The 25,356-nt window shown below is 34.3% G+C and overlaps 1 protein-coding gene across 6 annotated transcripts in view; it reads right to left on the minus strand.

The window, feature by feature from the left end:
• The window catches only part of ERBB4 (erb-b2 receptor tyrosine kinase 4), a 1,171,871-nt gene that overhangs the window by 407,996 nt on the left and 738,519 nt on the right, over window positions 1-25,356 (minus strand). For all 6 annotated transcript variants that reach the window (XM_055379529.2, XM_019022670.4, XM_019022668.4 and 3 more), the window contains exon 4: window positions 8,027-8,161. In XM_055379529.2, coding sequence (XP_055235504.1) covers window positions 8,027-8,161 — 135 coding nt within the window. The remainder of the gene's footprint in view (window positions 1-8,026; window positions 8,162-25,356) is intronic.

Raw genomic sequence — 25,356 nt, forward strand, 5'->3', positions numbered from 1 at the left:
ACACACACACACACACACAATTTGGCAAAAGGTTGTTTGAGAGGAACTTATCATATATAATAAAAATGAAGGCTGGGCGCAGTGGCTCATGCCTGTAATCTTAGCACTTTGTGAGGCTGTGGCGGGAGGATAACTTGTGCCCAGAAGTTGGAGTCTAGCCTGGGTAACATAGGGAGATCCTGTCTCTACAAACAGTAAAAAACAATTATCTGGGTGTAGTGGCATGCATCTGTGGTCTCAGCTACTCAAGAGGCTGAAACAGGAGGACTGCCTGAACCCAAGCGGTCAAGGCTCCAGTGAGCTGTGATTGCACCACTGCACTCCAACTGGGTGACAGAGCAAGACCCAGTCTAAAAAAATAGAAAATAAAAAAAAGAGAAAATAAAATAAAGATGTATATTGAAAACTCTACTCAAAAAGTGAAACAATATATTTTCATCTCAAGGAACTAAGAGACAAGAAAACCAGGCTAGCAGGTGTATTGTGCTTGCTCCGGTAATGTTCTTAGTAAAAGTTAATTCCTAGAGTGAGTTTCAGTTGACCTGGAAAGCCTCTTCTTATAAATATAGTGTCAAAGGCCTTCTATGGTGTGGGTCAGGTGCAAGTCCTTACTTTCTCAAAACAGCATTAAAAAGGCAGCTGAGCTGCCACTTGATCTTAGTGCATTCTTTTTTAAACACATTTTAGATTCTGTTAGTTCTCTTTGCTAATATTTTATTCAGAGAAATTGCATCTGAATTCATAAGTGATCTTAAGTTCTTTTGTTTTTTGTTTTATTAAATCAGGTCCATAAAAATCTGTTTTTTCGGTATTTTAGAAAAATGATCTTTTGGATTCATACAGATTCAATGTATCCTTTCCATGTCTGATGTTTTTCATATATTCCCATTTCCATAATTTAGGGTTTTATTTAAAAATATCTCTTGAAAACAGTGTCATTTCATTCTGTGTATACATTTATGCAAAGTTAGATGTGTTGTATGTCTAATGCACACAAACTGAAGCTGTACTAAAATAAATCGAGGGTAAATTTTCTTGCTACTTTTTTATTTTTTATTTTTTGCTTTACTACACAATACCTTAGAAAGGCACATCTATTTTACCTATATATTTTCATATAGAAGGAGTAACACAAGTTGGTAATGTAATAGATGAGGTTTAATTGTACTCTATCTCGAGAATTCTATTTCAAGAAAGCTAGTTATATGTAATACAAAGTGCAATATTAATTAGGAGTGGGTATTACTATGATATGTAAAAGTCATTGAAAAAAAAGTTTAAAACATGGATAGATTGAATGCAGGCAGAACATCTGGTTAAACAAGTAATTAGTCCTGGAATTATGTTCATGATTATAGTGGTATCTATGAATTTGCCAATTCCCCCTCTCCCACTTCAGTTGTTAGTTGGTATTTGGTTGTAGAAAGCAACTAAGAATGAGTAATGTACCTGGCGTAATCAAAGAAAAAGGTTGTAGGGACTGGAGCAGCTGAGGATTGTTCTTCTCAGTGTCTTGATGAGCTAAACCTATGAGAGACAACCTTCTAGTTACTAAAACACACTTAAAATGTAGAAACATAGTTAAATGTCAATGAATATATAATGAAAATAGAACTGTCACATATTTTAAAAATACTTCTTCCTCATATGGTCAATTCATATAAAAATTATAACTGGAAGGTTCTTTATTCTTTTGTCATAAGAAATCACCTTTGGATTGACACATTAACTCATTTATTGCTCATAATAGCCCTATGAAGTTGATAATAATAACAGCTCCTGAGCAAAAAAAAAGAAAAACCTATGTGTGATCTTTCAGGCAGGAGCACAGGCAATTACTTTATCTGGCAGGCCTCCTGGGGTTTCAAAGCTGTCCTGCCATGCCAGACTTGGTGCCCAGTCAATGCACTGCAGTCTCTAAGGGAGTTGCAGTAAAAGACTCAGGGTTTGCTGACCAGCCATGTCTCATATATGTCTCCCATCCTGGCCCAGGTACGCTATTCAGAGACCTCTTTATTAATCCTTTGACAGCGGTTTTCCTTAGGTGCTTTCACTAAAATCTCTTTAAGGGGAGGAAGTAAGGGGGCCTGGAAGACACCTTTTCTCCACTCTGACTCCATACTCAGTACTTTTCACTCAGGCCTTCCCACCCCTCTCTCCTTCAAGCTTCCAGGTTCATAAAACTTTCAGAACCATTTTTTTTGCCACTCCCTCCTCAGTGAAACAATTCCCCATGTCTGCACTCGTCCACCTGACCCTCACCTGGCACTGTTCTATGGAGGTAACATGAGACAGTGAAGTTGGTGCTTTCTCTGGTTTAGCCTTTGGAATAAACTATTGCAGTAAGTGATTAAAAGCTTGACTGTTACCCTCATTTTTGCTTGTCTGAATTGACCACTGTCACCTAGCAGCTTAGCTGTCAGCTCAGCTCAGCTCAGCTCAGCTCTTGACACTCTGTCTTTTACAGGTGAGGAAATGGAGAGACTGAGGGCATAAATGACTTGCTTAAGGTCAAATTGCTGGTAAGCAGCAGTGCCATGATGTAAATAAGTTGCCCTCTAAAATTTAAGCAAATAGGAATATACAAGAACATTAATATGGAAAAATAGAGAAACAATGATTTCTCATCAGAGAAGATGGTGTAGTTCAGAGAATGGATTCGGGAGCCAAATTGTGTGGTATTATTTCTGAGGGCTGTGTTCTGTTCTGTTCCATTGGTCTACATCTCTGTTTTGGTACCAGTACCATGCTGTTTGGGTTACTGTAGCCTTGTAGTATAGTTTGAAGTCAGATAGCATGATGCCTACAGCTTTGTTCTTTTGGCTTAGGATTGACTTGGCAATGCAGGCTCTTTTTTGGTTCCATGTGAAGTTTAAAGTAGTTTTTTCCAATTCTGTGAAGAAAGTCATTGGTAGCTTGATGGGGATGGCATTGAATCTATAAATTACCTTGGGCAGTATGGCCATTTTCACAATATTGATTCTTCCTATCCATGAGCATGGAATGTTCTTCCATTTGTTTGTGTCCTCTTTTATTTCGTTGAGCAGTGGTTTGTAGTTCTCCTTGAAGAGTCCTTCACATCCCTTGTAAGTTGGATTCTTAGGTATTTTATTCTCTTTGAAGCAATTGTGAATGGGAGTTCACTCATGATTTGGCTCTCTGTTTGTCTGTTTTTGATGTATAAGAATGCTTGTGATCTTTGCACATTGATTTTGTATCCTGAGACTTTGTTGAAGTTGCTTATCAGCTTAAGAAGATTTTGGGCTGAGACAATGGGGTTTTCTAAATATACAATCATATCATCTGCAAACGGGACAATTTGACTTCCTCTTTTCCTAATTGAATACCCGTTATTTCTTTCTCCTGCCTGATTGCCCTGGCCAGAACTTCCAACACTATGTTGAATAGGAGTGGTGAGAGAGGGCATCCCTTTCTTGTGCCAGTTTTCAAAGGGAATGCTTCCAGTTTTTGGCCATTCAGTATGATATTGGCTGTGGGTTTCTCATAGATAGCTCTTATTCTTTTGAGATACGTCCCATCAATACCTAATTTATTGAGAGTTTTTAGTATGAAGGGCTGTTGAATTTTGTCAAAGGCCTTTTCTGCATCTATTGAGATAATCATGTGGTTTTTATCTTTGGTTCTGTTTATATGCTGGATTACGTTTATTGATTTGCGTATGTTGAACCAGCCTTGCATCCCAGGGATGAAGCCCACTTGATCATAGTGGATAAGCTTTTGGATGTGCTGTTGAATTCGGTTTGCCAGTATTTTATTGAGGACTTTTGCATCGATGTTCATCAGGGATATTGGTCTAAAATTCTCTTTTTTTTGTTGTTGTTTCTCTGCCAGGCTTTGGTATCAGGATGATGCTGGCCTCATAAAATGAGTTAGGGAGGATTCCCTCTTTTTCTATTGATTGGAATAGTTTCAGAAGGAATGGTACCAGCTCCTCGTTATACCTCTGGTAGAATTCGGCTGTGAATCCATCTGGTCCTGGACTTTTTTTGGTTGGTAGGCTATTAATTATTGCCTCAATTTCAGAGCCTGTTATTGGTCTATTCAGGGATTCAACTTCTTCCCGGTTTATTTATTCATAATTACAGTTTAAAAAAGAGAACATAATGTTTACCATCTTAACCACTTTTAAGTGTATGTTTAGTAATGTTAAGTATATTCACATTGTTTTCCAACAGATCTCCAGAACTTTTTCAACCTTGAACAATTGCAACTTGACTCGTTAAAGAGCAATTGGACATTTACCCTTCCTTCCAACACCTGGCTACCACCATTCTACATTCTGTTTTCTTTGAGTTTGACAGTTTAGTTACTTCATGTAAGTGAAATCATACAGGATTTATGTTTTTGTGACTGGCTTATTTCCTTTAGCATAGTGTCCTCAAGATTTATTCATGTTGTAGCATGTGACTAGATCTCCTTCCTTTTTCAAGCTGGATAATATTTCATCATTATATGTATATGTTGCATTTTGTTTATTCAATCATCCATATATGACATTTGGGTTGCTTCCACCTCTCGGTTATTATGAATAATGCTGCTATGAGCATAGATACGCAAATATCTCATTGAGAACCTGCATTTAATTCCTTTGGATATATATCCAGAAGTGGGATTGCTGGATCATATGATAATTCTATTTTTAAGTTTTGAGAAACCACCAAACTATTTTCCATAGTGGTCACACCATTTTACAATCCCACCAAGAAGGATTCCAATTTCTTCACCTCCTCACATTTGTTATTTTCTTTTTTATATTTTAATAGTAGCCATCCTAATAAATGGGAGACAATATCTTATTGTGGTTTTGATATGATTTTGGGGTTGGTTTTTCTCTAATGATTAGTAATGTTGAGCATCTTTTTATATGCTTATTGGCCCTTTGTGTACCATCTTGTAGAAATGTCTACACAAATCTTTTGCTCACTTTTTCATTGGATTATTTGCTTCATGTTACTGAGTTGCAGGTTCTATATATATTCTGGATATTAATTCCCTATCAGATACATGATTTACAAATATTTTTCCCTTTCTATAGGTTACCTTTCATTCTGTTGATTGTACCTTTTGATGCACAGCCTTTTTTTTTTTTTTTTTTTTTTTTGAGATGGAGTCTCACTCTGTCCCCAGGCTGGAGTGCAGTGGTGCCATCTCGGCTCACTGCAAGCTCCGCCTCCCGGGTTCACGCCATTCTCCAGCCTCAGCCTCCCGAGTAGCTGGGACTACAGGTGCCTGCCACCAAGCCCGGCTAATTTTTTGTATTTTTAGTAGAGTCGGGGTTTCACCCTGTTAGCCAGGATGGTCTCGCTCTCCTGATCTCGTGATCCGCCCACCTCAGTCTTCCAAAGTGCTGGGATTACAGGCGCGAGCCACCGCGCCCAGCCGCACAGACGTTTTTAAGTTTAATATCGTCCCATTTGTCTATTTTAGCTTTTGCTGTTGGTGTTTTTGGTGTTATATCCACGAATTTATTGCTAAACCTAGGGTCATAAAGCTTTCCCCCTATATTTTCTGCCAAGACTTTTATGGTTTTAAGTCTTTTGCTTAGGTCTGTAATTTGCTTTTGAGTTAATTTTTGAACATGGCATATGATGAGGCCCAAGTTCAATCTTTTGCACATGGATATCTAGTTTTCCCAACATCATTTGTTGAAGAGACTTCCCTTTAAAATATATTATTTATGCCTATCACTGCTTGAAAATGATATTAGATATTAATCCTACTGCTAATATTTTTAATTTAATGTATGAATAAGCATATTACTATATTAGGTATCTGTTTCTTAAGCATTTTGATAAACGTATCTCAACCTAACTTATTTTCCTTGTAATCCATTGTAATTTATTTTATGTATTTATTGATTGCTATGCATTCATGAATTAAAGTATTTGTTTTGTGCTCATTTTTTCTTCTAAAAATATTATGAGAAGAGGTCAATGGGCTTCACCAGGATGCTACAGTGTCCATTGCCTCAAAAAATATTAAAAATTCAGAGTTTGTTTTAGCAATTTAGACAGATGAAGTCTTGAACTAGGGCAATCATAATAATAAATATGTAAAATCAAGAAATGGGCAAAGATCAGGATGGCTCGGTGATTAACTCCCAAGAGCCAAGTGAAAGTAAAGATACTAATGACCCCCCAAATTTTTAACTTGATTGAGTGATTGGTTGGTGGTATGTAGTTCTAGGGAGTCATCAACCTAGAGGTTGCATTTAAAACCCTGAGAGTGTCTGAGATTACCCTGGGGAGAAGACAGAGAAATAAATTGACTAAAGATAAAACCATAATAGTCAAAAAACAGTCAATTCATTATTAATAGCTATGGTGTCATGCAGTACATACAATGTGTCAGCAAATAAAACTACTATGTAAATAATAAAACTTTGGCAATCAATTGGTAGTTAATTTGTAAAAGACCGTTGGTTATGACTCTACTCTGCATTTATAATTTTTGCACCTGCAATTATTTACATGCAAAAAACAATACAGCCACAGTTGCCTAATTATAGGCACAACCATCCAAATTTGTCTTCAAAAAGAATAGCACAAAGAGACACCATCTGTGAAAGTGCAGCAAACCCCTCAGACCTTTCCTGCTCCAAATTCTGTAAGGCTGGTGGGCACACTTCCCTTTTGGCTTCTGTCTCAGGCTCTATTCTTGCACGATCTTATTCATGCATTACAGACCAGTCAGTCTGATAAGCTGAGAGCCAGCAGGCCTTTCCTTTTACCCAACCAATATCCACACCTCCCCACCACTACCCTGCCAATATAATATGTGCAATAGCATGGGCAGACTGAAAACAGAAGCCATTTCTGAAACACATCATTTGTCTTGTTAATGTGAAAAGATTCCATTTTTCTCACATGTAATTTTACAAAGTAGGCAACGTGAATACCATAAAGGGAAAATCCCATACAAATTTCTGCTCAAAGGTGACAAGAAAATTATGTTACTCTACTTTTTACATAAAGTTTTAGCCATTTATTAAAAACACAGCTGTCAGTTTTGATCAAATACATTCATATTTCCCATTATATTATTAGGGCCATGATGAAATTTAATAATTGTCCCTTGGAGTTTGATTTTTCACAAAAATGTCATAACACAATCAGTAATATAGCAAATAATTATTGAACTATGTTGAGACAGTTATGATTTCAGGTGGGAAATATATAATAGATGAGAAATATAAAACCCAGGTTAACACTTGATGAAAATTCTGTTTTCATACAAATGTCAGTAATAATAAATGGGGGGATAACATAGCTTGCTTTATGAAAATGAAACAGATACCAGACAGAATAATTTTCAAAGGTTTAAATCATGGTTCAAATATTACTTGCTTATTATTAAGTCATGTTAAACACTTTAAATCTGATAAATTCTTTGTGGTAGAAAGAATACACATTTTAAGAATGAGAAATTCAGTAGTTTATTTGACTAATGACTAAAATCAGACTGTAACATGTTTCTTCTATATGAAATCTATATTTCTCCATTCCATAAGTGTTTGAAATTATCATAAAGTATGACCACGAAGGCTTCAGGGGCAAATGAAGGCTTAAGAATTCTGCAATGTTCACTAGTTTTTACTTTTTTATTGAAAAAATTATAGTGAATAGGAAGGTACATTTTTGTTCTACTATCTTTGTCTCAATGGGATATGGGTCACAGAGACTTGAAGCAATAGTTAGATACCAGCCTTAAGTTTGTGGATAGTGGAACACACATTTGTACATTGGAAGTATGATAAAGTAATTTAAATTAAGCAAAGAGGAACATGTTAACAAAATGAGAATTCGTGAAGAGGAAACATGATTCCCAAAAGAGAATTAGCTAGAAGTAAAAGGTTGATCAGCCATTTGTTCTGCCATATATAACTGAACATTTCAATGAATGCAATCAAAGTTCAAAATATTAGTAATGACATAATAAGCATAACTCATTCATCGCCACATAGGGTAGAACATTTTGAGAAATTAAAAAGAATAATTCTACTTACATCCTGAACTACCATTTGTTGACACAAGAGTCAAGTTGGAAGGCCATGGGTTCCGAACAATATCTTGCCAATGAATGGTGTCCGCATAACAAAGGAATTTGTTCTGGTCTACATAGACTCCACCATTCAGGATTTCTGTATTAAAAAACAAATAAACAAATTTTTTGTCAAACTGCTTGTTGATGAAAAGGTAATCAACAAAAAATGATTTGCTCTTAACTATTTTCAATGTTAAATTAGAGTCATGTTGCTAATAGCCAAGATATCTTTTAAAATATCTTTCAATGAATCATATACATTGATTACAGGAATTTGAAAAGATTAAAAATTACAAAAGTGAAAAACAACCACTCATATTCGTACACTCTGAGAGTAACACTCCTAACATTTTGGTATAAATGTTACAGTCTTTTATCTGTTTTCTTCCCTGGAATTGAAATAATATTTTATATAATATTTTATAACCTGCTTGTTTAGTTTAATATTATGTAGTGAGTACTTAATGGTAATTACTACTCTGTATTTTAATGAGAACAGGATATGTCATAGTACAAATTAAATGGTAATTATTTAACCAATCCTCTCTTGTTGGTAATTTAACTTATTTATCTCTCATTGGTCTTTACAACAAATTTCCACACATGACATTCCGAGGTCATAGAGTGTGGATAGTTCTAAGATTTTTGGTATCAATTGTCAAATTATCCTTAGAGAGATTGTTTCAGTCAAGGTGACATTGACTGCAGTCAGTAGGTAAGTAATTAGCACAAAGTGGAAGCTAAAATTAATGCCTCAATCACAAAAATGTTGTCATCTCAAATGAAATCGATAAGATTGCCAATTATTCTTAACAACACAAAGCAATGTATAACAAATCCTGTGGTTCATTGAAGTAAGGATATGGCTGTGGGATAACATGCACTAAAGCCAATTTGTACTTGATTCTTTATTTCACAACACTGGCCTTGATTAGCTAATTTGTCCTCCACAAACAATGACTGAACACAGAAATGAATTCTCTTTCGGAAAGCTTTAAGTTAACCAGGAAAATAAAAACTGAAATATATCCTCTGAAAATATAGTATTCTTATTATTTGAAGAAATTGGCTAGAAATACACATAGCACCTTCTGGCCCAATATGTACCGCATTTCCCCCTCTTGTTCAATACAAAAGCAATTTAAGAGAAATCATGCATCAGTCCATAAAGTGTTCAACTACAAGTAATCAAAACCCAATCAACAGTTTATAGAGATAGGGGATTTCTTTTTTCACATAAGAAACCTATAGGAGGCAGTTGCAGATATTAGTTCAGCTGTTCCACAGTGCTCACTATCTGTTCTGCCATCCTCAGTGTGTCAGTTTTATTCATTTCAGGCACAAGATGGCTGCTACATCTAAAAACTAAACTGCAGTCTTTCTGAATTGCAGGCAGGATGAAGTCACAAGAGCAAGCAAGAGACTTCCTCCTAGTGAAGCTGTGACTTTTTATTTGAGAAGAAATGCTCTCCTTGAGGATTATGTCTGCATTTCATTGGCCAGAACAATATCCCATGGCTATCCCTACCGCAAGAGAGATTGAATAAGTAACTATTGAGGTGGAAATATTGCTACTGGGACAAAACCCATACCAGCAGGAGTGTTAGTGAGGAAGAAGAGGGACATGGATATTGGGAAGGCAACCGACACCATCTCCCACAGTAGCCTTGAGAAATTCATCTCTCTTGTGTAGAACCCCAAGCTAAATTTGTAGGAGTCATCTTCAACTGAAGAGAGATAAATGAAAGGAACGTGTCACACCACAAGAGGGTTATTTGTGGACTGGTGGTCACATCCCAAGTGCCTTACTGAATTGCATGTACGAAACCCTCCAGATTAGTTTTGATATTGCAGTTCTTTCTACATTTAAAATCACTCCCATTTTCATCATCAGTCATTTCACTGACTATTGGTTCCATTTTCTCGGTGAGGAAAGAAAAAGAAAAGAAATTAGATCATCTTTCTACTTCTAAAACCCAGTTCATTATTTTTTATGACCTGACCATGCAACCTTCATCAAAGCAGAAGGGAGATGTAAGACGTAAGAAAGATTATGAAATGGATTTCTACATTAATGTTTGGCATTAAGTTTTTATCTACAAAATGTGACGATCTCATACTAATAGCTTTCTCATGAGACATTAGGTGATGCTCTTCTGCTCTAGGAATAATTTTCCATTAGGTGACAAAGAAAGGAGATTTTGACTGCTATCCAGGAAATAAAGGTTATTTTTCAGTCTACATTTAGAAAAGTTCTACTTAAAAAAAAAAAAGTGAAAAGGTAATAGCTCAAACATTGCAGAAAGAGTGTATATTTTTCAGGAGTCACATTGTATTTCAAATAGTTCATACAAAGGAACACAGTATCCATCTCCAACTTCCTATCTAAAATTTTTGAAATAGAATCAGATTATATTATACTGAATAATAGTCTTATCAAATCCCTTTCTTCAACAGTATTAATCTGCTATGAATGTTGACATTTGTTTCTTAGAAATAGTCTGTTCGAGAGCTTGGCTTATACTTGGAAAAGGGATTTAGAAAGGAGACAATAATAAATCCAGCATAATCTTACACGTTAACATTTCAAATTAAGACACATGATCAATCCAGATGATACTTCTATCATTCCTAATTCAAAACTCAGCATCTGCTAGCAATTCTGGTCAGGAGGATTTATAAATGTTTAGCAATTAATGATGGGTAGTTTATTTATGTATTGTTTGTTTTCCTTGAAAATATTCTTTTTTCCTTTATGTTTGGTATACACCCTATTCTGCTGTTGAATGTCAAAGCCTCACAATCAGAGAATGTAGAATTTCATTGACACTTATAGGACAGTTTTAATGTACAATCTTACACTTTCTTTTGATTAAGTTGATTACCTAAATATGTGTCAGAAAGTAATGTTATAATGGCATTTACATATATTCTTAAAGTTTTCATTGATTTTGTAACTTTACATTTTTAAAATATGAATTTGACATATTTTTGTGAGAAAATATACTCAGGTACATTTATTTCTGTATTAAAAAAATTCTAGAGAATAGATACTAACCTGTAAGAAAGTTCTTAGAGATACAAATTATTTACTTGTTAGAAGGAATGCCTAATGTTTCTGTCTTGGTTGACTACAGAGGCTTGACCACATTTTTTAGATAAGAAAGAGGGACAAGGATTAGGAAAAGAGAAAAGTTTGTTTAGATGTTTATCTAATAAGAGTACAAAAATGTCTGGCTATATTTAGATCTTGTGGTGACACACAAGAATAACAAAGTTTTCCACAAGTTTTATCAAAGATTTTACAAAGGAATCACCTGTGTTACACCAACCAACAGTTTCCCTCCCACTAACATGAAATAAAGTAACAAATAAATGTTAAGAAAGATAGGCAAAGGAGGCACACATTTAATTGATACTCAAAGAAAGATGCAAAGTGTCTGGATGAGTGCAGAAACTGAAAAAAAAAATGTTGAATGCGTGAATGAGCTCAAAGTATCTCATTTCATTTTATTTTACTTCCACTGCAGAAAATTATCAGAGTAAATTGAGAGAGACACAGATAGATTCTTGGTCATTGAATCAATTGATAGAAAAAAGCTGCTATGAGTTTTCTTATCATATTATACACAAATATTTCTGGCAAGTTCACAAAACAGAACTGTCTCTTTTTAATAAATGTCATGGTTAAATATAGTAAGATATATTAGACATGACATCGATGAAAAAAGTATCATTTCATTGCTGAAAATTTCCAGTAAACACTTAAATATGTTTGTGTCTCAAACGTTTCCGACTAGATTAATGCATGCAAGTCGAGTAAAAGATGTCATGAATCTTGTTGTATTTAAATTGTAATCTACACTATTTTCCAATATCTTGAATTTAACTTATATATAGCATAGTATTTGTAACTGAAATATAATTAGACTAAGCCCCATGAAGGTAAGAAATGTTTTTCAGTGCTGTGTCTATAGCATCAAACCTAGAGCAACAGTCACTCCATGAATAATTGTTAGATTTAATTGTATATGGAAAAAAAGTACCATGGAATTTGCAATCAACATTTATAAGGTAACTTCTATTGTAGTTCCTAATTTTAAATTATATTCTGACCAAATCAAAGTAAGAATGAAAGTTATCTTTTCCCATAAACACTCTATAGGTTATCTTGACTGGTCCTATGTTTCATAAAGCATGAAGCTGTTTCTGTTTTGTTCAAAACCATATCTCCAGTTTCTAGTATTATGCAAGGCTCAAGGTGATACACAATAAATATTTGATTAATTGAAATATCTATACAGAATATCTTGAATTTAAGAAAAAATATATATATAATTCTGTGGTTAGAGAAAGCCGAAAGGAAAATAGCATTTATTATATAAAATGCATATAACTGATAATATACAATATTACTGCAGACAATACATTTGATATTTATAAGGCATTTTTATTCCCTAACCTATTTTTACACAAAACTCAATTATTAGTTACCAGGTGAATAATGATGATCTTTAGCTATCCCATACAGACCAAATTTCTCTAAGCCTGTGCAAATCACCTTGCATATGCTACAGAGAAGCCTAAATTTTCTTGTATTGAACTGTAAGTCTACCTCACATTGTCCTTACATTTTTCAGAAAGGTATAAACTGCCAATATGACATTTGAAAAAGGACAGAAAGTATTTGTATCTTTGTCATTCACTCCACAAAGGTTAACCATTGGACCATGTCTTTCCTTGATTTCCATTTTCATGAGTCTAATAAATAAGGAAATGTTTGTGTTATTTAAATGACTTCTTTGGTATTCTTCATTTCTTGTCAAATGCTAGTTACTGCAGTGAATTTGGGGATGAGTGCCCATTAACAGAATCATTGACATTTTGCAAATATATTATCTCCAAAACTATGGTAAAATACTGAATAATAGCTTTTTTTCTATGCCCTGTATGAAATGACCTAATTGTGATGTAACACCCCTGCTGAAAATACAGATTAATATGACCTCTTTACTAGGTTTAAGAAATTTACAAAATTGCATGGACCCCATACACAATTTGTAACCGTTTTGTAAATAAGATTGAATATCTTTCTCTTTTTCCAAAATAAAGATTATAATTTTAAATGCAGTTACACTATATTTCACTTTAGTCTATATGATCGATATTATCATTGAACATTTTAATTCTACTCAAAATCTACCAAACATATGATATAAGAAGGATCTAATAAACAGGAATGAAATATTTAACCTCTATCCCTGATTGTATATCTAAGTATCTTGTTTTGCAGGGGTGCAGCTACAGGTCAACCTTAGAATCAAAATGACAATTAAAATAATAAAGATTAGAAATATTACACTTATCTAATCAAAATAGGGGCATTTAAATAATGCATATGTCAGACTTATACTATCTATCTAAGTCAAAGGGCAGAATCAATAATCAAAATCCAAGGCAGCAAAACCCATTTTCAAGGTGAAGCCACAGAAAGCTGTTACAGGACTTTCTCAGACATAAAGCAATGTATCTTTCTCACTGTCATCACCTTAAGCCACACAAGTCTGTTGGCAGATAATGATACAAAAGTAATATAGCTCACATCATCCACCTATGATACTTAATACATGATCTCTGGAATGGACTTGGTCCAGAGATTCCTGTATCTTTCCCAAACCCAGACCTTTCAGCTGGGAGCACAATGAATTGCTGCTACCCCACTGGGTCAGCCCTCAAGGTTCATTATTAATAAGCTGAGACTCTAAAGGCTAATGAGAACCGGGTGCTTGAGGAGACAATGGCTCATTCATCATCAATCAAGCTTTGAAGTTTTTATACAGATGATTTAAGGAGAGTTGAAGTGTGCAAAATTGAAATGTCACATTTGTATTGGGAGCGGGTAGAGGGTGATAATGTAAATGAGTGATGTAACCTTCTATATTTCAGCTCGATGATCAGAGTCAAAAGCTCATGGATGCAGATACCAAATGTTTTTCCATCAGAGTACAGCAATTTCAAGATGAAATTATTAGATCCACTGGCTGAAAATCAGCTTAAGATAGAAAATAATATCTTGATTTCAATTGAATGAAGCTCAGTAATGCTTGTTGCAATGTTCTAACTTATTAATACATACTTCAGTATCCACTACAATTCTTAGCTTTCGTTATGTTTCAGTTTTGAGTTCTAGCTCCTCTGAGAGGTTTGCTATGACCACCTAGTTCTTAGAGTTCCCCCTTCCTCTAACTCCTGTAACACTGATTACCCGAGCCACTTATCTGACATAGTGCAAATGCTACCTTACCTTCTTATATATTCTTTTGTGTATTTGCCTTGTCTCCCCTATCTTATTGGAGGTCCCTCAAGGATTAGAACTATGATGTACACCTCTTTGTGTCTCTAGTGCCAAAGAAAGTGTCAAGCACATAGTAGAATTTCAAATGTTTTTGATGATTATGATAATGATAACATCCATAGAACATGAACAACTTTTGTAAAAAATTACTTGCTTAGTGATAGCATAATGTTAGTGATATGCACTAGATATTTACATTGTAAATTCCATAAAATATTGAATACATTTATTTTGATCTTAATATATTCTTTCTGTCCTAATATTAAGAAAGTAGTAATCCACTTAAACTCATTGATATTCCCTGGAAAAATTAAAACTATATTTTATCTTGTAACAGTACTCAAATTATGAATATAGGATTTCCTTCTCAAATTGTCTTATTATATAATCCCATACGTGTGTCAACATCTAACTTTTTTCTAATAATTTTCCCCAGATTTGTATTCTCCCTGTGTTTTCTTATTTCTGTTAAAATCAACATAAATGCTGTAAAAGTCACATAGACTCAAAGTTTGAAATTTATTACTATTTCCTTTATTTCTATATTTAACCATTTATGGTGCTCTAAAGAAAATTTCTCATCATGTCTCTTTTTATATCCACAACTGCTACTTAATTCAGGTTCTATCATCTCATACCAGATTTAACTTCTTGCCTGTAATCTATTCTCCCCACAAATCCATCTTGCATATTAAAGTCATAATATATGCTATATTATAAAGAGATAGATAATATATTCTAGGTAGGTGGAGAGAGACAGGTGGTAGGGGAGAGAAATCCTGCTCTATCACGGCTTTGAACTGTAAAGGCAATAATACTGAATCTAGTTGACTGGATCAAATAAAGCTCATAATCTAGTTTTGTTTCAACAAAGCAAAGGTGGGCCTTGTCCACCTTTATGAAGCTGAGTTTGCTCAATTCTGTGATGGGTTTACTGTACTCACAGTATCTGTTGCATAGTTGCTTCTATTATAATTTTAAATTGCTAATTATTTAAATAGTGGTTACTTCTTGGTATGAGCAAGGAATATGCTTCTTTTGAGTATTCATACTAACATTGCTTTAATCAGTATTAGATTAGGTTGTAGTTTAAAGAGTATAGACATTTTTTTCTTCTATATAAAAATCTGGCTAGGTTATTTAAGGCTATTATATAAAAATCCACAATCATCAGGGAGCCCCATTCTATTTTTTTTCTTGTTTCTCTACCATCTTCAATACAAGAGGACTTTCCAACTGGCAAAAACCATGCAAAAGATGGAGAAAATCATGAAGGACAAAAGAACAGAGGAAGAGTACATGTATTTTAATGAAAATTCCTGCAAATTGCCACAGCACAATTATACTTGTATCTCGTTGGTCAGAATGAAGTCAACGAGCCACAGCTAGGTGCATGGAAGGAAGGGAATTAAAGTATTCATTCTGGGTGATCATATGAGTAGCTAAACTTTATATACTATTTAAAATTTAGAAAGTGGTAACAGATATTGGTGACAACTAGCAGTCTCTGTTATAGTGACTCAAAAGAAACCTCGCATCTTCTGGATATTTATAAAACATAAATCTTGTGACTTGAACAAATGTAAAGCTTTTTAAGAAACTTTTTAATTGAATTATAATATACACACATAGATGTGCATTATCATATTCAATTAACTTTTACAAACTGAACACATTTATGTAACCAGCACTCAGATCAAGAGCTTGAGCCATACCAACACCACAGCAGCCTTCCTCATACTTTCCACCTCACGTCACTCTATCAGAACCCTGATCCTGACTTTGAGCAAGATAATGTGTGCTTATTTTTGTATTTTACGTATATAGAATCATACCATATGTATTCTCTTGTGTCTGGCTCCTTTTGCTCGACATTATGTTTGGAAATTCATCTATATTGTTTATTTTCATTGTTGTGTGGTATTCCATGGTTTGTCAATTCTGCATTGATGGGCATTTGGATACTTTCCACATTTGGGCTATTATAAACAACTGCTGCTATGCACTTCCTAGAAAATGCCTTTAGATGATTATATGTACACATTTATGTTGCGTATATACCTAGAAATAGTACTGCTGGGTCATAGCGATAATCACTTTTTATTTAACCAATTTAACTTATTTATATGCCCATTAGTAGTATATGAGAAATCTAGTTGCTTCTTGACCTTGTCAAGTCTTGAATATTAGTTTGTTTTGTTGTATTTCATTGTAGTCACTCTTATTGGTGTATAGTGGTATTATTTTAATTTGCACTTCCCTAGTGACTATTGAAGTTGACCTTCTTAAATACTATCTTTAGAGTAATTTTTAAAGGCAAGAGATTTATTTCTGTTTACTCCAAGAAAGGTCTTACTATGTGTAAAACATTTACAAAGCACTGTTAAAAACCTGATCTTTAAGTAAAATAATTTAATTTAGTAAAATAATTTATCAGGTATAACCCTCATAACTTATTTTTGTTATTATTGTTAAGAGATCTGGTTCAATGTTTTGAAAATGACACTTTAAAATGTCTTAGAAAAAATTAAAACTACATTAATAATTATAAAGAGTAAAACACGATTTCTGGAAGACGGATGGGAAAATTCACAGTAGGTGATTATCTCTCTGATAAGACAAACACAACCAAAGGTGTATAAAAAGAATGAGAAATTTAATGTCTTCTTGCTATTAAAATAGAACACTCTTTTACATAAAGCTCACATATTTTTATTCCTGTATCCACCAGAAAGCCCTCATTACAGACAACAATCCTCTTAAATAACTGTTCCAAGTTTCCAGAAAATGTAATTGCATCAGTAGAACAAATCAGTAGAGTTCAATGTTTTCATTACCAATAAGGGGACAGTCATATTAGTACTCAGAAATGATTTGTCTCTTTTATTTACAGGATTTAATACAATAAGCCTGGGGATATACTGCAAGGTCACTTTCAAATATCTCACCCACTATATTAGTTTGTATAGTTTTAATAACTCTTCTCACAATGTGTGATTTCTACACTATTTCTTTTTTAGAATACTTCAAAAAAGTATGATTTTTCTTGATCACAGTAATAATAAATAATATTGCTATGTATGTTTGTTGCTGGCATGTTAAGACTTGCAAATAAAAGATAAAGCAAGAGAAAGAATAATGATTTACTCTTGTAAGATGATTATATGATTTTCAAATATGTCAAGATTTTTAAAAGGCTATATCTGAGAATATTAAAAATATAAATAAGTGATTTGGGGGCTAGAAGTCTCAGCTAAAATGCCTAGAATGTTAATTTTAAAAATAACACATAAAGACAACACTTTACAAAATAAGAAATTAAAGAAGGAGTCATAAAATAAGATTGCAAGCAAGCCATACTGGAAGATTATTTTAAAAGCCACAACACGAAGGTCCAAATTAATTTTCTTTTAAAATGAAGTTTAAATCTGGAGAAAATCAGGAAGGAATAATTGAATAACAGTAATCATCATTTTATAAAGCACTGGTTGTCAAAATACGAAATATCAGGTACTGTGGCAAAATAGAAAGAAATGGCTTTTTAGATTGCTTTGTACACAGTTTCAAATTAGTATACATTAACTACAGTAAAATGGACAAATTTTAAGCTCTATGTTTTACATATACATGTATACAATATTTGTACATCTGTATCAAGCAGCCGCCACCCAGATAAAGACACAGCATATCTCTATCACTCCAGAAAATTTTCCCTGCTTTGTTCCAGTCAATACTGCATAGAAGTCAGCATAGAAAGTCAGCCACTATGCTGACTTCTACCACAACAAATTAGTTTTGCCTCTTTATTAAATTCATAGAAATAGAATCACACAATATGTATCTTATTCCTTTTTCTTATCTTCTTTCCCTGAAAATAATGTTTTTGAGATTTATTTATGCTGTTGCTTTAATTCATAGGCTGTTCATTTTTATTGTTCCGTATTATGCCAGTCTATGAATATACCACAATTTGTTTATACATTAGTTCACTTTTTAACCATAGATTTGGCACTTTTTCTAGGTGGTTGCAGGCAAATTACCTCACGTTTCTTTTTTACCATCTACAAAATTGGAATAATAATCTTTACTTTGTTGGGTTACAATGAGAAATACAGATAATGTATACAAAACTCCAGTTACGTACTAGGTGTTCAAAAGGTACTAGCTATTTCAAAATAAGTTAATAATATAGTTCAGGAGCTTTATCTAAACTATTTTAAAACCTATGTACATTTGTCAAAGTACAGGTTTTGGGGGAGAAATGATGACCAAATGAAAACCTTTGAGAGATACATGAAATCCCCATTAAGTTTGGTGCCTAGCATAACAATTTTAGAGATAGATATATGGAGCTAAAATATTATTAAATGTCTTACCAAAGTTAGTTAATTAAAAAATTGGGTTTCTCTGTATTTCATAAGTTAAATTCTTCCTAAGAACAAGATCATAAATTCTATAACTTACTATCTCTCCCACACTGAAGTATCTTAGATATCTAGTTGAGTTCACCCTTTAGTAATTTCCTGTCATTTCTCTAACTATATTCTGTGACAGCATTTAGAGCTGCTAGATTTCCCTCCGTTTGGATCAGGTTGGTGCATAGTTCATAGGTCACAAAACCTCCCTCACAATCTCTAGGTGGCCTTTACCTCTGCTGTCACTACCAATGTGCTTGTACAAGAGACCTGAGCTCTTTTCTTCCAGGCCAAGGGTCTGGAATTTTTACAGTAGAATAATGAATTAATTCAAAAACACAATATTCTATGGTCCCTACCACCACTCAATCATTTTCTCCATTATAAAAATTATTTTCATATTCTCACGTCTGAGGTCATAAGAGAATAGCCTCCATTATAGCTCTGTAATGTGTATTATCATGTCTTCTAAATTACATAAAGGAGAATCTTTTATTTTAGAATGTTTCTGCTTTCATAGGGTAAATAAATATTTTAAAATCTTGGCGGATCTTTGTCTGCTTCTTGAGCCTAGACATAAAGAAAAATTCTAACATGTCTAACAATGCCAGATGGTTTAGTCAACTCAAGATGCCAACATTCAAGAAGGGAAAACTATTGAGAAGTTGATATCTGCAGGGGACTGGGTAACCATGACTCTGCCATAGAGCAACAGCCTTTCAGGAAGGGAATTATCAAAAAGTATGAGATAATTTTTCTAGTTATCCTCCCCAAATTTCAGTTCTCTTCTCTATAAAATGGCGATAACTCGTAGTGCCACGTTCATGAGGCAACTGAAAGGAGAAAATGAGTTATCATATGTATGTGTTGACCACAGTGTCTGCCATGCAACACATGTTTAATTGATGTACTATTATTATTATTGAGGGAAAGATAAGAAGAGTTCTCTGATAAGCAGATTTCTTCTATCCTGCTTGATGATTTTTCTCCATTTCCTGTCATAAATACCCTTCTCAGAGACAGCTAAAACCAGGGCAAGACTACTAGGCCACGTTAAAATTCATGGGTTTGTGCATTTGCTCATTAAAAAAAATATATTTTAACCCACTTTTATGAGTTTCACATGCCCTTTTTGGAGCACATTATGCTTCTGGACACCCATAAAATTATTCACAATCACTAAATACAGAACTTTCCTTTTTAAGGGTGGGATTTCTGTACCCCAAAGGCATAGCAAGTGAGACACACAATGATGAAGCAAGTTGCCAAATGCCTCATGCATAGTTGGGGATCAGACTAGGATTCCAAAGTCTGTCTGCCTGGCTCCACAGCCCATTGTTAGCCACCTCACTGTACACTCTTCATAAATGCTGCCATTGTGTGAATACTTATAATGCAGTATTTCTCTTAATCCTTACAGAAATCCTATGAGGTAATTATTATTAATCTCATTTTACAGATGAAAAAACTGAGGTTTAGAGAGCTAAATAACTGGTAAGAGTTCGAAAGAACCATGATTCCAACTTAGTCTGATGGCTGAGTTGGCTTTTAAATTTTTAGTCTGTGCTCTCTCCATTGTAGAAAGGAAAGAGTGAGTAATCTAAATGGAAAAAAAAAAAAAACCAAAACAGTTTAAGCAGAGATGAGGCACAACTTTATCTTATGTAATCTACTTCTAAGTATAATTAAGAACTCACAGTAATTTCCCTGAAGTCCTTTTTGAAAATATTTTATGGAGTTGAAAGGTAAAATTGTGCTTTTAAGGGATCTTTTCTACATGAAAAACTGTGCGTTAAAAAAAAAAAAAAAATTCTTGGCTCTGGTAGATGTCTGGACCATATCCCAACCTCATCTCTTGAGGAAAGTTTCTTTTGCCTCTGTCAAAAGTAGATGCAGAGGAAAAGGCAGCACAATAAAAAACTTCAAGAATTCAGCCCACTTAAGGAAAAGCCCTTCAATTTGGTAAAAAAATAGAAAATAAAAAAGTGAATTAAAAGAAAGCCAATTTTATTATTGTCAAGTACTGTGGGAACTCTATGCTTAGTGTTTGAAAGCTCTGCTTTAATGAATAGGGTAAAATGATTTTAATCACCATATCCAAACTCATAAACTTATAAAGAATTTATCTCTATGTGCTTTATAGCTGTATTTCTAAAAATATAAAATTGATATTCAAATGTGTAGGGCATTCAGTTCTTCTAACCGAATTCCATTCCCCTTATAATTTTTTTCCTATTATTTGTTGAGTAATTCACATAAAGAAAGCAAAAGTGCAAAATATTTACATTATTAATTCAAATAAATGAAAATGTATTTAAACATTAAGCTTAATATTCTAATCACTGTAAAGGTAAATTGGATTCATATGACGGGGAAAAAAAGGGAATCCAAAATTAAAACATGTGGTTAAATGTAGCCTTATCACAGTATCTTTTGTTAGGTGAACTTACTGGATTAAATACCGCTCAATATCATACGAGAACTGAAATATCTTCTTGAAATATATATTTTTTAAATCATCTTTTTTCTTTGCTTGATATAGTTAAAAATATTCATCTTTAGACATGCCTATTAGCTAACTTTTATTTAGAATAGTGAAAAAAGGAAGCTGATTTTATTTGTGAGTTTGGGATATTTTCTTTATTTTATGTACATTAATTTCATAAATGTGCTGAGTTAAAAGGTAATACAATATATTGTACACAGAAGAGTTTTTATTCTAGCACAAACAAAAGGATATGTTCACTTCTAAAGATATAATTATCTTTAAAAGTAGAAAGTTCTTAACTAAAACTTTCTCAGATATAAAGTAAAATAAGAGAAAATATTTTCAGAAGTTTCATGAAACTAAATATTTATTTGTGAATTTAAAAAGATTTAAACTGGACTTTACAGAAGAGAATAATACAAAGAGTATCTTGTACACATTCATGTTCTATGCCGAATTTATTTTTGTAGGGCATGTGTTTATATAGTTATATCATATTTGAAAGAATCTTACATAGAAAATTAAGCTCTGGTGATAATCTCTCGTTCATGCTACCTAGCTGAGATGCAAGGGAGACAAAAAGGAACACTAATCAGATCAGCATAAAACTCTGGAATACAGGCCGGGCGCGGTGGCTCACGCCTGTAATCCCTGCACTTTGGGAGGCCGAGGCGGGCGGATCACGAGGTCAGGAGACCATCCTGGCTAACACGGCGAAAACCCGTCTCTACTAAAAATACAAAAAATTAGCCGGGTGCGGTGGCGGGCGCCTGTAGTCCCAGCTACTCGGGAGGCTGAGGCAGGAGAATGGCAGGAACTCGGGAGGCGGAGCTTGCAGTGAGCAGAGATAGCGCCGCTGCAGTACGGCCTGGGCGAAATAGCGAGACTCAGTCTCCAAAAAAAAAAAAAACACAAAAAACTGAAATACAGGTAGTGGGAATGCTAATAAGAGTACCAATAGTGTCCTCAGTTCGAATTTCACCATTGTCACATACATATCTTTCCTTACAATTAATGACATCACAAGAACATTATTTACTAAAAAGCTGTAATATTTTGAGAACTTAACTATTAGGTTCTCTATTCTCATTTTACTTTGAAGTTCAGAACAATTAGCTGGCAACAAACATCTTGAAGAATTGTTGCAAACCAGATGCTAAACCTAAGCCTTCTAAAAGTATCTGTGTGCTGACATGTGGAAAAGAGAATGATGATTTATTAATAAATACCGGAAACACATTTTTGAAATAAAAATATGTTTAAAATGTTGTTTCATTTGCAATTGTTTAATATTTTATTTTCTCCAGAGCTTCAAGAGTTATAATCTAAATTGCAACTGATATGCACCTAGCTGTTTCCCCGCTTCAAAGCCTACAGAACCATCTGCTTGTTGGCAGGTGTAATTAATTAGCTAAGTGGAGAAGACGCTCCCTTTTAGAGTGAATAGGAGGAGAGGAGGGAGAACTCTGTGAAAGCCTAATCCTAGGCAGACCCATCAGCTGGGTGCCTCTGGGCAAATTTCCGATGCTGAAAACTCATTGAATTTAATGGTTCTTAATTTCACAAGATTTCTAATTACAGTTAGGATAATAAGATGCGATCCAAAAGTTGAAAAAAAGTTGGCATCTTTTCAAGGAAAATCCTTTCACACAATGTAGACATCCTAAAGTGTAGAAGTTCATTTATTTACACATTTTCCACTTATTCCCTCAACTTTGCTAATAAGCAATTTTGAATCTATTTGGCTGACAGGTGGCAAACGCCTATTAATAATAGTAAAATGTGTCATGCTAAATTTTGTATCTAATCCAACATTGCTTTTCAGAATAGTCAAAGAAAAGTCCATCCAATCTACATTATTATTCATTTTCAATAGATTTTAAAAGGACTACATTCTAAGAATAGAAATGGGGGAAATATAACACTAAGACCATAAAACTTCCTAAAATTTTATCAGTATAGCTTATATTAGATTATCACCGAAGAGTCCACAAGATAATAAACTCTACAACACTTTCTTCTTTTAAACACTCTGTCAGAAACAAAATTCCCTCTTAAACATCTCCTGGTATTTGGTTTTAATGGGTAAGGTGAGACAGGTATAAGGAATAGAGTGAGTAGAACTGTGGCAAACTGGAAAGCACCCGTCACAACTAAAAGAGCACTGTCTGCTCAGCCCCAGAAGATGTTGCCAAGAGACAATGTGAACTCAGGGTTGCCAGAGGTTGGTTTTATTCAGAGGGGCCAGAAATGAAGAATTTATCGGTAAATTCCCTCAAATTTTAAACACTCTTCTATGCAAAGCACGTCTGTAGATTATAGTCTTTGAGACAGCAGTTTACCACATCTGGTTTATTGAATAACTGTATCTGTGAACTCCTCAATAATGAGCAAGCTCTTACTACATCAATAACCAGATTGAGATATGCTCTCATGGAACTAGTCTTCACAGCTCCTCTACCTATTGATAAAGAATGGAAAGGGAAAGGGAGGTAGTTATATAGTTCATGAGAGAGTAAAGAAAAGTGCAGAAGCTCCTACTGTTACATGAACAGTAGAGACCAGAAGGCACTGAATTCCGTAAGACTTCTTCATACTTCTTGTCATCATTTGTTGCAATGGAGTAGAATAAGCATCTGGCTATCTAATGATTCTTGGAATGTGTGCTGCAGACATGTCACCCCAGAATATCACACTTCCACTGCTGAAGTCACGTGTAAATTTTGAATAGGAAAGGCTTACATGTCATCTGGAAGATAAAATCCAATAACTGGCTGTCATGTTAGCATGGACCTGTTTATAGGATTAACATAATAACATAAAAAATCTAAAGATTAGAGGGACTGGAAGGTTAAATTATAATTTAGAAAAAGGAAGCAAATGTAGAAAAAGGTTGCAGTCAGGGATATGTTCCCAAGTTTTGCTAGTCCTGCATTAATCACTCAGGTGAGACTATATACTTGATCCTTGGGAGTAGAGGTGAAATAGGAGAAAGGAAATTTTCAACCTGTATATTTCATAATGCTGAATGGTCTTCTACTTGTTCTTTGGAAACAAATGAATTGAGTGACTTTCAGCTCCCCTACCACTGAATCCAATAGGCCAATACAATTCCAAAAAAGTCTTTCCAATAGTCAGAATTTCAAAAGACAAATTATCTCAGGAATTGACATCAGTCAACTAGTATGCTCTCAGCCAGAAGTTGGGTGCAGGGAAAATTATAGTTGCCCATTGTGGCGTTTTTTAATGCTCTATAAACACGCCAGGTAATACCAAAAGACTTATGGGAATCAAATTGGAGTCTAAGGTTGATTTCTTTTCTGTATTCAGTACACAGGAATTTAAAGAGACCTGGGCTCTTTCCCTTAGCTCCATCTCTCAGGATTTCTGGCAGTGTAGCCTTCCTTCTTTAACTGTCCATTTTAGAGGAACATGGTTAGAGTGAATCCTTCTAAATGAGCTCTTCATCCCTAATAGTGAGTGTTCTTTCTACTTCTGAGCAGAGGTTACAGCTCTTTCAAAATATTCTTTTTTTTTGAGATGGTGTGTTGCTCTGTCACCCAGGCTGGAGTGCAATGGCATGATCTTGGCTCACTGCAACCTCCACCTCAAAGGTTCAAGTGATTCTTCTGCCTTAGCTTATCCAGTAACTAGGATTACAGGCACCTGCCACCACGCTCAGCTAAATTTGTATTTTTAGTAGAGACAGGGTTTCACCATGTTGGCCAGGCTTGTCTCAAACTCCTGACTTCAAGTGACCCATCCGCCTGTGCCTCCCAAAGTGCTAAAGTGCTGGGATTACAGGTGTGAGCCGCTGTGCCTGGCCCTTTTAAAAAGATTCTATTCAACTCCTCCATGCCATAGGCTGGAAGTTGGTCTGTGATCCTCAAATTCTTTTTTGTTTTCTTTGAGTATGGAGAAGAGTTGGGTGAGAACAAGAATCTGTCTGATCAAATATCTGAGGGTAATGATAGTTTCTGGAAAGGAAATCAGTGGAGAAAAATAATATAAAAGGGTGTTAAAGGTCAAAGAAA

The sequence above is a fragment of the Gorilla gorilla genome, chromosome 11, assembly GCF_029281585.2.
Source record: "Gorilla gorilla gorilla isolate KB3781 chromosome 11, NHGRI_mGorGor1-v2.1_pri, whole genome shotgun sequence".
Lineage (NCBI taxonomy): Eukaryota > Metazoa > Chordata > Mammalia > Primates > Hominidae > Gorilla > Gorilla gorilla.